Source organism: Uloborus diversus, chromosome 2, assembly GCF_026930045.1.
Source record: "Uloborus diversus isolate 005 chromosome 2, Udiv.v.3.1, whole genome shotgun sequence".
Taxonomy (NCBI): domain Eukaryota; kingdom Metazoa; phylum Arthropoda; class Arachnida; order Araneae; family Uloboridae; genus Uloborus; species Uloborus diversus.
This window is the reverse complement of record NC_072732.1, coordinates 66,953,702-66,966,747: the sequence shown is the minus strand read 5'-3', so window position 1 is coordinate 66,966,747 and position 13,046 is coordinate 66,953,702. Positions and strand designations below refer to the sequence as shown.

The following is a 13,046-nucleotide window of genomic DNA, read 5'->3' as shown; positions in this document are numbered from 1 at the left end:
CATACAATCTACTGTACAGAACAGTAGTTGGCATTGGGTCTTGGAAAGGTTGAGAAGCTATGGCAGTGCCCTTTAATCAGGATTTGTAAAAAATGATTTTCCTTTTACATCCATGAAAATCTCTATAAATTTAAAAAACCTGAAGAAAAATGCGAGAAATCGATATTTAAAAGTAAAACAGGGAGAAACAGACAAAAAATGGGAGAGTTGGCAGGCATGCAATTAGCACAGAATAAGAATGCTGTTTTTAAATGCTTAAGTTTGACTCAATTATTGAGCACAAATAAAAAAGTTATTGAAAAATATAATTATCTTGTGACGTCAGTATTACAAATAACCAGTTAAAGGTGCCTAAACCTTTTGATTTCAGTTTGAGTTCAGACTCATTCATCTGACTCAAAAGAGAAACTTTCAAGCATGGTAAATAAAATATGTCTTTTTTGAGAGAGAGGGAATTTGAATAAAACAATTTTAGACTTCCACATTTATAATCACTTTCCACTCGGTTACAAGTTATACTAGATACAAAATCTTTTTTTTTTTTTGGAATTTAATAAGCAACGATCCACACATTAATTGAAACAAGAAAATAAAAGTCATTAATTGAAAATGAAATTTGGGCAGGAAAGATAAAGCTTTGCAATCTGAGAACATTAGAGAAACATATTTAACAGATTTATTTCAGCAAACAATTAAACTTGGTATATTAATCATTTTCCAGTCACTCTCTTTTCCTCATAAAAAAAAAGGAATTTGTGAATAGGGTTACCGTATTTGACATAGGCCATACCTGAACAACTTTCAAACAAGTCTACTATGAAATAACAGAATTTTTTAAAAAATATTAAGCACTTTTCAAAATGCACTCAAAAGGACAGAATAACTTTTCAGGGTCAGAAAGGACTATTTAAGTATTCCATTTGTTTTCAAAAATTCCAAGAAAATGAGACTGTAAATGAATAAAAGTGCGGCTCAAGTCATGAAGAGAATTTCTTATCATTATCTTGCTTTCAATCATAACTTTGAATGTTGAAACATGCATATTTATCTTATTGGGAAAGTTTGGTTTTGTTGAAACATGCGTATTTATCTTATTGGGAAAGTTTGGTTTAAAATTACTAGACCCGCACTTTTCTTCGTTTGTGGTGTCATTTTCGGGGAATTTTCGAAAACTAAAGGAATACTTAAATTGTCCTTTCTGACCCTGAAAAGTTATTCTGTTCTTTTGAGTACATTTTGAAAAGTGCTTAGTATTTCTTAAAAAATTCTCTTATTTTATTATTTTTAGTGTAAATGTATTTAAGAAATAGAATAATTTTACCATCACGAAGCTTCACCTTATTTTTTCATATAAATGCTCGGTACTAAAAGGGAAAAAACCTGTATACATGTCTAAAACTAAGCAGTTGGCACTAAAATTTAATCCTTGTTCCTCTCTGGGTCATTCTACAAAAAAAAAAAAAAAAAAAAAAAATCGCGCTTTTTTAGGTCCAGGGTGGTTAGTTTCAAAAATATTTTTAAGCACTTTTTTATGAGATTTAGAAAAGTATAACAAATTTTGAAAATGATCAATACAAATTAATGTTATAAAAAAATTTAAATGGTTTTTTTCACTGAACGGAGGGATACTTGTATGCCTCTGTTACATGTCCCAACACATTTCTTCCCAGTGTTCGAAATTACTGCTGGTCCACTGGTCTCAGACCATTGAAACTTGCCTAGGACCACCACAATAAAAGAATCAGTGGTCCTTGGGACCATCAATCACTGCTGGCTTTTTTTTAATCACACTTGGCAAGAAAAAATTCAGAAGCATTAGCCTTAACCAAACTGTTGGTTGGCCTTTTTTTTTACAATTAATCTTTTTCAAATAGCTTTATATAATTTTAAGTCACACATCCATTTTACTTAATATAGTCATACTAAGGGGAGGGGTGGAGTTGGAAAACGTCCTGAAACTATGTAAGAATAGTCAAACTAAATTCTCAAACTTTTGGTAGCCTATTTTAAAGGTTGCTAATGAAATTTATTTTCAGACTGTACACTTGGGTATCTAAGATACCATATTTAAATGTTTTATTGCCAAGCAAAATATTTTACATTTTTAAATATTATGTACATTCAAAAAATCTCCTCAGCAGAAAAATTATTTACTCTTTGCTTACATGTTAGTTTTAGTGAAAGTTTAAATCTGACCAGTGATGTTGTCTGCGGACCAGTATATATTCATGTGGACAGGTCCAGTAGGATTTTTTACTGATTTCTAACGCTGCTTCCCATGTACTTTCATTTTTTTACTCAATACAAAAAAATATAATGGATTTAATAGTGAAATTTAAATCATTTGATGTTTTTTTAATAGGTCAAAAGAATTAAAATTATAAAATAAAAATATATATAGCATTCATAATCTTTTGAATCACTGTCACAATATTTCTTGTATCCTAATTTCAGGATTTATTTAAGTAATAGAATTTCCTATAGACGGCAGTACTGGAAGCTAATTAGAGGTTTAGAATCACAAGTTAGCCCTTTTCAACTCTGGGTCTTCATAGTGAAGCTAAAGAACTTAGTGTGAAAGAGTTTCAACATTCTTTTTGAAGTCAAATAGGCCCTTAACTTTGTGTGTAATCCGTTCTTGAATTAAAAAGGAAAGAATTGTTTGTGCAAAATTGAATCACTTTTTTTTAAGTAAATTCTAAATAACATGTTGCGCTAACCCTAAATCAACACAATGATCATAGCAAAACACAAGTATTGGTATCCACCATTACAGTATAGATGGATATACAATCAGAAATGGAGCATACAACTTTCTTTAAATCGTGTTCCTCATACAAGATGCAATGTTCATTTAAATAAAAAGTTTAAAAACATTCAAAATATATATTTATTCTATCAGTTACTCTTCATTCACATCCAAAATTTTAAGTACAAAAGCAAGTTACAAAATAACCAATAAAGAATGTGACTAACTATGTGAGACTAAAAAGGTGCCTAAAAAGAACAATATAAAGTAACTTTGAAAAAAAAAATTGAAGATTTTTTTTTCATGAATTACAACTTCAAAAACCTAAGTTTTTTGTATAATGACCCCTCTGGGATTTATGCTTGCTAATTTCAAGCTTGCTTTAGAGAAGCCTTGATTTAAAATTTTCATTACGTTTGGTTTTTAACATTACTGTTGCAAGACAACGAAGTTTGTAACAATGGGTTTTATATTTAAACATTTAACGGGAAAATTACATGAAATTTGCTATTTTCCATCCTAACCGAAATAAATTTCAGAATTTTAATTTTTCAGCGTTAAGTTGTACCTTAAGATTAAGTAAATCAGTTAGTGAAATCCAAAAGTCTCTAAAAGACGTTGTTGCTGAAATATAAGCAAAATCAAGCCTCAGATTACGGCGTGACAATCAGGCCAAGTATAATAAAATTGCTTAAATGAATTCATGAATTTTTGCCTTCTGTATTTAAGTTTAACTGCATTTAGTAACAGTTGTTTTGTTACATGTAAAAGTAGTTTTGGAATTCTAAAATTTGTTTTCTACACTTCCTGTGAGGTTCTGCCATGTGGTTGATTCTCTTGCTAACCCCAGTACGCCGCCTGAGACAAGTGACAATTTATGATTTTAATAATATATTAATTCACATCTCTAACCCCTTAAGGATTAGAGGGGGAAGACAAGGTATGCTTTCCCAGGATGTCTCTTATCTAACAGTACCAATATTATCCTGGTAGACACTAGCAGTCAAGAGGAGATTATGACAAACGATAAAACAGAAACGAAACCCAGGCAGAACGAACACTCCTGGTTTTTTCCCCCTGGTCTATTTTTAGAAGCTCTTTCCTTTTTCTCGCATTCTTGTAACTACGCACCTCAACTATCTGACTGGTTGGTTAAAAACACATGTTTAGCTCTTTATCCCAGTTGATAGTTCAGAAAGGTTTTATGTAGATTAAAAGAAAAAACACTATAATAGCATACCATTGCTCAAGTGCAGTGACGTAGATAGTGTCATCAGAAGAACAAGATTCTTTATCTTTTGATTTGTTACTTGAAGAGTTTTTAGATAAATTTGAATCAGGCAGGGCATTTTCACTGCAATATGATCCATGCTTAGCCGTCCTTTTTGAGACTGCATTTGTTTTTGTATTTGCTAGTTTAACCTGATTTGTGATGTCTCCCAAAATTCTCTTTTTACTTCCGAGATCTGGAAGAGGGTCTGCTAATCGTTTTGATGCATCTTTACCAGCAGGTTTATCGTCCGAGTCCTGCAAATCATTCAAAACATTTATATAATATTTACATTTTAGAATACAATTAAAATAAATATACATAAATTTCAAAAATAAAGATATTACCTCAATTACTTGTGATCTTGTGATGATTCGATTTAAAGTCTTTGATTCCATGTTAATTAAAGCTGCAATTTAAAATACTATATGAATAACAAACTTTGCAACATTCGACACTTAAATGCATCTTAAGAGTTCATTCATTTTTAATAGATAACAATATGTTGAAAGCCCAGTAGCAGAAACTTTCTAACCAGTCTGCGACACTATTTCGGGCAGTTGAAAATAATCTGCAGCATTATCAATTTTAATTATTTTAAGTTTTCATAAAATACACAAGCAGAGGTCAAGACTCAGAAATTTTCCAACTGGCCAGTGGCTACTAGACCTGAAACTTAGTGGCCATCACTGTCGCCACGTTTTAAAGTATAAAAAAAGGGAAAGGGGACAGTTTTCACTATTTTCATAAAAATAAATAGAACTCTGCGCACTTAAAAAGCAATTATTCAACACATATTTATTTAAATGTGGAAAATTTAAGTTAAAATAGGTTTTTGAAATTTTTTTTTTCAGAAAATGAATCAATAAATAAATTAGTAAATGAGAAGTTGGCAGGAAACTGCATTTTAGATGAATGTTTCAGTTTGTAGCAAAGCTTCCAAAGCAAATACAAGTGTGCAGGTAATAATTCACATTTTTTATGAAAATCATTTAAAAAGAAACATGATTTACTGTACATTATATGGAATTTTCAATAGTTTGCATTGAGGTAAACATCAAATTATGTTTTTGGAAACTTAGGAAAGTAATAGTCTCGACTATTTCCATCTTGCAAATGACCAAACATGGCGTCAACGCGACAAATGCATGATTCTAAATAGATTTTTGAATTTGTAACATAAAAGTAGAAAAAAATTCAAAATCCTTAAAATACTACAATTTAATAAAATAGTCAATTTTTAGTACATTAGCCTCTAAAGCAATGAAGATAAGATAACATTCTGAAGATAAAATTTTACATTTTTAAAGACAATAATTAAGAATTATCCAAAAAAAAGGCACATTTTGCATAATTTTCAACGGTTTGCATTGCAAAAAACATCCAGTTATGTTTATGAAAACGTAGGCACTTACCAAGTCTTGTGTATCAACATCTTGGGAATGACCAAACATGGCGGCTACGCCGAAAATTAAGATATAAATTTTTGAATTTGTTGCAAAAAAATAATTGAAAAATAAAAATCTTCATGTGATTAGACTTTAGTTGAAAAGTTTTTAGCACTTTTACGTCCAAAGCAATGAGGATAAGGTGAAATTTTAAATCTAAAACTTTTCATTTCTCGAAAAAATTACTTTAAAAAATAAAAATTAAACGATTTGCTGCACATTTTAGTTATTTTCATTAGTTTGCTGTTAAACAGGGTTGGTAAAAAAACCGCTTTTTTTTTTGTTTAAACCAGGTTTTTTTGGTTTAAACAGGGTTTTTTGGTTTAAATACTATTTGCGAGAAAAACAATTAATTTTCGGAAGGTAATTAAGGTTCCATGTAATTAACAGTTATTTAACAGTCACATTATACCTAATTTCTTGATTAATTAAAGACATAAGAACAAAATCTTGTAACTAAATTAAATAATTAAAATAGCTTTCTGTGGGGAAACATTGATTGAAATGTTTGACTTGATTAACATATTAGTATGCATGTATTTATATATATATACCCTTTATGATACGAAATACTTCAAGAAGTGGTTGTGATGCAGCTTAAGATAAAATATATTGAAGATCCAAGAAAAAAACTTTATAAAACCAACATATGAATAATTATTGAATAAAGGTAAAAGTTATATTTTTAAGCATAATCTTTTCAAAAGAACAATTTTCATATTTTTTCTTTCTGATCTAACATAACGCTGATTTTTATATACACAATGTCGCAAATATTGAAGTAAAGCAAAATGTACAACAGTACATGATTGAACAGTCAAAAAATCGATTGCTGTTGTACTGACAAAGTTTTAAAAAAAAGTGCTGCTCTATGTTCGACTCCGTTCTTATTTTGGGAAGACTTGGAAAAGATGTCGACAATCGCTAAAACAAAGAAACAAATCAAAAATTGGTGTAACATGGCTTAAATTACAGCTTATTTACTGGCATACATGTTGCATCCAGCATTGAAGTTTAAAAAATATTAAATGCAAACTCTTTAGAACAAATAAATGTGTAGCAAATTCTATTTCAAGAAATTTTTTTGCCAAAAACGTTATAACTTCTGCAACAGTGACTGAGTGGTGGAAAAGCCAGGAAAAAGAATTTGAAAAATGCAATGCAACCGTATTTAAAAGTCTTCAACATTACTAAAACCAGCTTCAAAAAAGTGCAGTGCATATATTTTCGTCATTTAGATATCATTCATAACTCAAAAATTGATTATGCTCTGGAAAAGCTTCAAAACTTGCTTTTTGTTCAAAGTACTAAATCAGGGGTCTGTCCAGGATTTTTCACAGGGTCCGTTTTTTGTGAAAAATAAAATAATTTTGTGAAAAGTGAATTATTTTTGTGAAAAATAAAATAATTTCGCAAAAAAAAAAAAAAAAAAAAATTTTGTTAAATCGAAATTTTAGAATTTAGAGCAGGCACAAACTACATCATTTAAACTTAAAGTAGAGAGTTTTCCTCTTCTATGTTGAGAATATCATTCTGGGGTGTTTTTTCTAGTATTTAGCGGGGGGGGGGGGCGGCATCGCTAACTCAAGTAGCAATATTTATCTACCATTCTACATTATGTTAAATTATACTAGAAATATTTCTGTACAGCATTTAAAATAATTGTAACAAAAAAAAAATAATAATAAATAAAATTCAGACGAGGGGGTTCAGCATTTAACTTTTTGACCCAGGACACTCTTAAAATTGCACAGAATTTCGTTTAAAACTTATAAATTCCGTGATTTTAACAAAAATAAAAATAGATTTTATTTGTTTACTTCTTAACAAAGCGCACTAAACATCAAAAATTCAAAAAATCGGAATCCCATAGCGGATGCAAAGAGATCGCAATTCTCAAAGTGAAGGCATCAAAGGTATAAAAACGGCTTGTAAAAGAAATATTTTTGATAAAATTATTTTTAAATTGCATTTTAGAGTCCTATGATAAACATATCATTAATATCTGTGGACACAGCTAAAGCAAAAATAAAATTAAACCATTGATTCAGCATTTTAATTTTTGAGTCATAAAAGAAAATGGAATTTTGCTTTAAAAACTTGAAGTGCGTGTTCTAACAAAAATAGACTTTTCATTTATTTGCATCCTAATAAAACGAAGTTAGCTTGAAAAATGAACAAAATATGATTCTTATATCGGATGTTAAAAGATTGTATTTTTAAAAATGTAGACATCTAAAGAAAAAAAAAAGGCAAGTAAAACAGTTTATTTAAAGTTAATCATCCTTGTTAGCATCGAAAAATCAAACCCATATAATTTTCTCCCAAAATAACAGTTGAACATCGCACCGCACCATAGAAACGCAAATATTGACAAGCTGGTAAAATGATGAGAATATTTTCTAATCAAGTCATTATAAAGGTTTAACACCAGACGCTAAATGGCGATAATTTTAAAGTTAGTAACCCTATCTGAAGCGATCACATTTTTTTCCCCACCCTTACACCCCGTTTGCACTGGCGGAATTAAGCCGCTTAGTTTTCAGCTAACCTACTGCGCATTCACTTAGCGCATCTCAAAGCCGCTTCAGTTGAGCGACACTGGGAAGCCGCTCAACAAGACTAGGGAGTAAAAGGAAGGAGACGAATCTCCATGTTAGCAGTTTGGCAACAAAATTCCACTTCCGCCAGAGGCCGCTAGAGTATCATCTCTCGCACTACTTATATCTTTTCGCTCGTAGCGAAGCATTGTAAACAAGTGTGTTTTAAAAACTATCACCTGTATATTTGGAAGTATTAAACTACTTTCGCCATGAAAGCTGTTCAAAGAAGCATAGAATACTTTACTCCACCCTAGGTTTTTGGCATATTTTGCATTCGATGTGTTTAATTTGTATTTCTGCTACGACTTTAGCGAGCATTCATTCTTGTTAGGTGTTGTGCAATTTTGTGTTCTATTTTGTATATTGTTTTTGATATGGCTGTTTTGCTCATTTGCCATGAAACTAAAAATGATTTTAGCTGGCTTTTGAAAACATTTTCTCCCAATAAAACCCGTAAATTACGATCCGGTTTTCATAATTTTTCTGAGTACTATGCATTTAATTTTAAGAGTAAGCGAGAAGACTTGATTTTAAAGTTATTCATTTAAAATAATAGAAAGAGAGTAGCAATGAACAACTTAAGTTTTGGAATTTAAATCACTAATTTTGTTTCCTTCTAGTTATATTTCCATGTCCTTTTTCTTCTTATTTATTAAATTTCACATATGCTTAACTTGAATAATAGAAACTCCACTGTAGTAGAAAAACTCAATAACGCACTCATGTAGAGAATTCAATTGAAATTAAGATTGAACTGTTTAACTTATAATTTTCATCAAAATATTTATGTTTTGCTTTTTTTTTCTTCAAATTTCACTTAAATCCAGAGCAGAGCAACAATTTCAAACTAAACGTAATACATAAAGTTTTATGTAAGCTTATATCACACGAAATTTATGTATGGGAGGAGGAGAAAGAAAGTAACTATGGTAAGTGAAAACGAAACTTAGCTTGATAAATATAAGCAATAAACTAGATTAACGCTTGAATTAAATAGCACTTTCTTGTAAGATTCTTTTTTAATTGTTCACAATTAACTAACGAAAAAGCAGTTTTTTTTCAATGTTCAAAGTATTAATTATTTTTTTTCTTATCGTTTTTAAAGATTAATCCACCAGAAAAAAAGGGGGGAAAACTGCTTTTTCAGCAGAAGTAAACAAAAAAAGAAACTAAATATTATTGCACATATTACTGTGAAATATTTAATTTTAAATGAGCTTATATCATGCAAAATTTATGGGGGAGGGGGGAGAGGGTTGATCGAAGTTACTGCATAAATTAATTGGAGTAAAAGAACTAAGGAGAAAGAAGATCGAGGACACACAGAATTAATGTCTAAATTCTAGAACAAATATAAGAAAGAAAGTAATTTTAGGTCCATCGTGCTGACCGCGCGATATTATTGAGTTCCAACAAATTTTTCGTATCAATGGCCCCAAACTAGCTAACTGCCGGCATCCACCCAGTCGAATACTACTCGGGGTCGGTTAAATCAGGCGAGCGAACTGCGAGAGATGGACCACTAGCGCCACCATTGGCGATGGAATAATCCGCTCACTTTTTCGCCCCGCTGCCAAAGGAGATGAGGCTCCTTCTTTTAGCCTCCCTGGGTTTGCAGTTAAACTTTAAGTGCGTTCTCTAGTGCAAACGACTTTTAAAGTAAGTGCGCTTAGCTCGTAAGTGCATTGATGGGTTGAGCGCGCTTAGCTCGCAGTGCAAACGGGGTGTTACTATCCCTTTGCAGTTCTAAGTTCATTTCGCTGATATATATTATTATTGTTTATTAAATCATCAGTGGGGGAGAAAAGTGCTTACCAAACGCCTTTTCAGAAAAGTTTACAACAACACCGCTGCTAATTAGCTGTGATAAAACAAAATTATTTGAAACCAAACTTATTTCCAGCTGTTAATTTCTTTCCAAGAAGCAAACAACAAGCATTATATTTATTTGGCAGTAGCAATTTATCACTTGCAGGAGCATCACAAGAGTGCCGATTTTTTTTTCTTTGCAAAATTAGCAGATTTTGTATAAGCTGATCCCTCTAATTTGACTTTAAGAAAGGTTCCAAAAATTATCGGTTTAATATGCATGCGTTACTTTGCTTTCAGATTTACTCCTTCAGAAAACAATTTGTGAAAGATCCGATCTTGTTTATCAGAATTTTGTGAAGGGTCCGTTTTGTTTGATAGGGATTTTGTGAAAGGTCTGTTTTGGTTGATCGGTTTCTGGCCAGACCCCTGTAAATAACATAAAAATAATATTAATTTATAATGTAAAAGTTGCTATGTATTTATGCATATGTTATTGTGGTGTAAAGTTGATTTTTTGTAATTGTAAAAAGATTTATACACATATTTCTGAAATGAGTTGAATACATTACATATACAGGGTGTCCGAAAAGTCCTCGACACATAACAATGGTATTTTAGGTTAAATGTGTCAAGGACTTTTCGGACACCCTGTATATTTATTTATAAATATAATTTTACAGTTTTTTGTTTGTAATAGATTAAAAATATTTTGCTTTAAACCAAAAGAACCGTTGTTTTCTCCAACAGTCTTTAGAAAAAATTCATTTAGTTGAAAGCCTTGAACAAAAAGACTAGTTTTGAAGCTTTTTCCAATCCTAATTTGTTCCTTACTCAGTATGTGTGGGGAAATCAATGTAAACCTGTAAAATGGATTTTTTTTTTGGCTTTTTCTAAAAAAACCAATTGGTTTAAACCAACGTGGTTTACACCAAACAACCCTGCTGTTAAATAAAACATTCAATTCTGCTTCGTTTTTGAAAACTTAGGCACTTAAGCATCTTATCTACTTTGATCTTGTGAATGACCAAATATGGCGACTATGTTTCTAGCTGATATGCTGAAAGCATCCATCGAGGTTCCGGTCAAAAAATGATCTCTAAACAATCTATGCCAAGTTGTATTTCTTCTTTTTTTTTTTTAAATTTAATTTACTTATTCGTTCTTTCTTTCTGTTCTTTAGTAAAATTGTCTGCAGGCTGCCGAAAAATCTGCGACGCACGTCTCGCAGTTTCTGCTACCGGGTTGAAAGAAACCAGATTTTAAAAATCATATTGTAATATATAATAAGTACATGGTTCCAAAACTTGTAAAACCTGAAGAGTATGGAAATTTCCTCAGATACAGCTCTAGATGGCTGTCAAACTGAAGAGCCTAAACTGTTCATTAATTTCTACCCACATATCTAACCACTAAACCAAGATAATATAGAATATGTAAATGCATTTGCAAAAAATTTTTATTTTACATTTTATTAGCCCAATTTTTTTTCTCTATGACACGTTTTGATTTCAAGTCAATAACTTTATTTGCATAAGAAAACATTAATCACTGATTTAACTAACCATGCTGGTCTCGAGACCAAAATAATACAGACAAACAAGCAAACACTGCTCCCAGAAAATTTTTAAATTTTTTAAAATCATATGGGTGCTAAGGAAAGAAGTGACATACAGAATTAAACATGCATTACTGATTGTAATTTGCTTATCTATGTTTCATTTAAATTGCTTGCTATTGAAATTATGTACTTTGAGAAGAAAGTGCCCGACTTTTACCTTCCAATATCAGGGGTCTGTCCTGGATTTTTCACAAGGTCCGTTTTTTGTGAAAAATCAATTATTTTTGTGAAAAATCAATTAATTTTGTAAAAAATCAAATTTTGCAAAAAAAAAAAAATTTTTTTTGTAAAAACGAAAATTTTGAATTATGAGATGGCGCAAACTGCATCATTGACACTTAACGTTGAGTGTTTTCTTCTTTTCTGTTGAGAATATCATTCTTGAGCGTTTTTCAAGTATTGGAGTATGGGAGGACTGCATCGCTCTTTGAGAGATGGATACCCCTCAGTTATAAATATTTATTTACCATTCTACATTATGTTAAATTATACTAGAAATGTTATATGTATAGTATTTAAAATAATTCAAATAAAGAAATTCAGGCAGGGGTTCAGCATTTAACTTTTTGAACCAAGACATTGTTGAAAAACTCAAAATTTCGTTTAAAATTTATAAACTTCATGATTTTTACAAAAATAAACAAATATTTTAATTGTTTACCTCTTAACAAAGCGGACTAAATATTGAAAATTTTAAAACTCAGATTCCCATAGTGGATGCAAACAGATCGCAATTCTCAAAGTGTGCGTTCAAAAAGTCTAACGAAACTCACCGGCTTAACGAACGATAACTCTTCGGTTTTTCGTTACCCGCGTTCACTTTTTGAACGATCAGTAAAAATTAAAGATGGCGGACGTTTGGTTAGCAGACGACGCAGATCATTGCTTTTTCGGAGGATATGTATTTTGAAGTTAGTGATGAAAAAAGACTAGAGGATTCTTTTTTTGAATAAAATAAAAAGAGGAAAACAAATTTTCAGATTCCTTTCAACTAAATTTCATCTTAAGGGTCATTCCATGTCAGTTCAACCACACCCCAACACCCACCATCTCAGATTTCAATGAAACTTTGTATACTTCTATGTTTCATAGTCCTATGTAACCTCCTAAAGTATTTCTTCTCTATTTAAAATTGTTTTTATTTTATGACCCTTCAAAGTTTTGAGATTTTGCGTTAGTTGTCATTCACAGTTCTCTCAGAACGAACTGCAGCTGTTTGCAAAAAAAATTATTTCTCAACAACTACAGATAAAAAGTTTTTGAAAATTTTCACTTATACATTAAGACTTCAAGCATTTTAGAAAAAAATATATCAAAGATCTGATTTTATATTCAGCAGTTGAAAAAAATTAACAAATTGAAAATTTTAAAATTTTTTCAATAAAAAAATGATTTTTAAAATTTTAATTTTTTGGCATGAGGGTCTAAATTAAAATAATTTATATATTTTTTTAAATTATCAGTAACATGTGTGCTAACATATAAAATGAGAATCTTTAGGGGACTTTGAGGGATTCTGCCCCCTTACCCCCCTTATTTTGATAAA

The 13,046-nt window shown here is 30.7% G+C and overlaps 1 protein-coding gene across 1 annotated transcript in view; it reads right to left on the bottom strand.

Annotated features, from left to right (window-relative positions):
* The window catches only part of LOC129216347 (G2/mitotic-specific cyclin-B3-like), a 55,634-nt gene that overhangs the window by 32,118 nt on the left and 10,470 nt on the right, over nucleotides 1-13,046 (bottom strand). The window contains exons 2-3 of the mRNA XM_054850560.1: nucleotides 4,367-4,428; nucleotides 3,990-4,276 (exon numbers count right to left, since the gene is read on the bottom strand). Coding sequence (XP_054706535.1) covers nucleotides 3,990-4,276; nucleotides 4,367-4,417 — 338 coding nt within the window. The 5' untranslated portion in view covers nucleotides 4,418-4,428. The remainder of the gene's footprint in view (nucleotides 1-3,989; nucleotides 4,277-4,366; nucleotides 4,429-13,046) is intronic.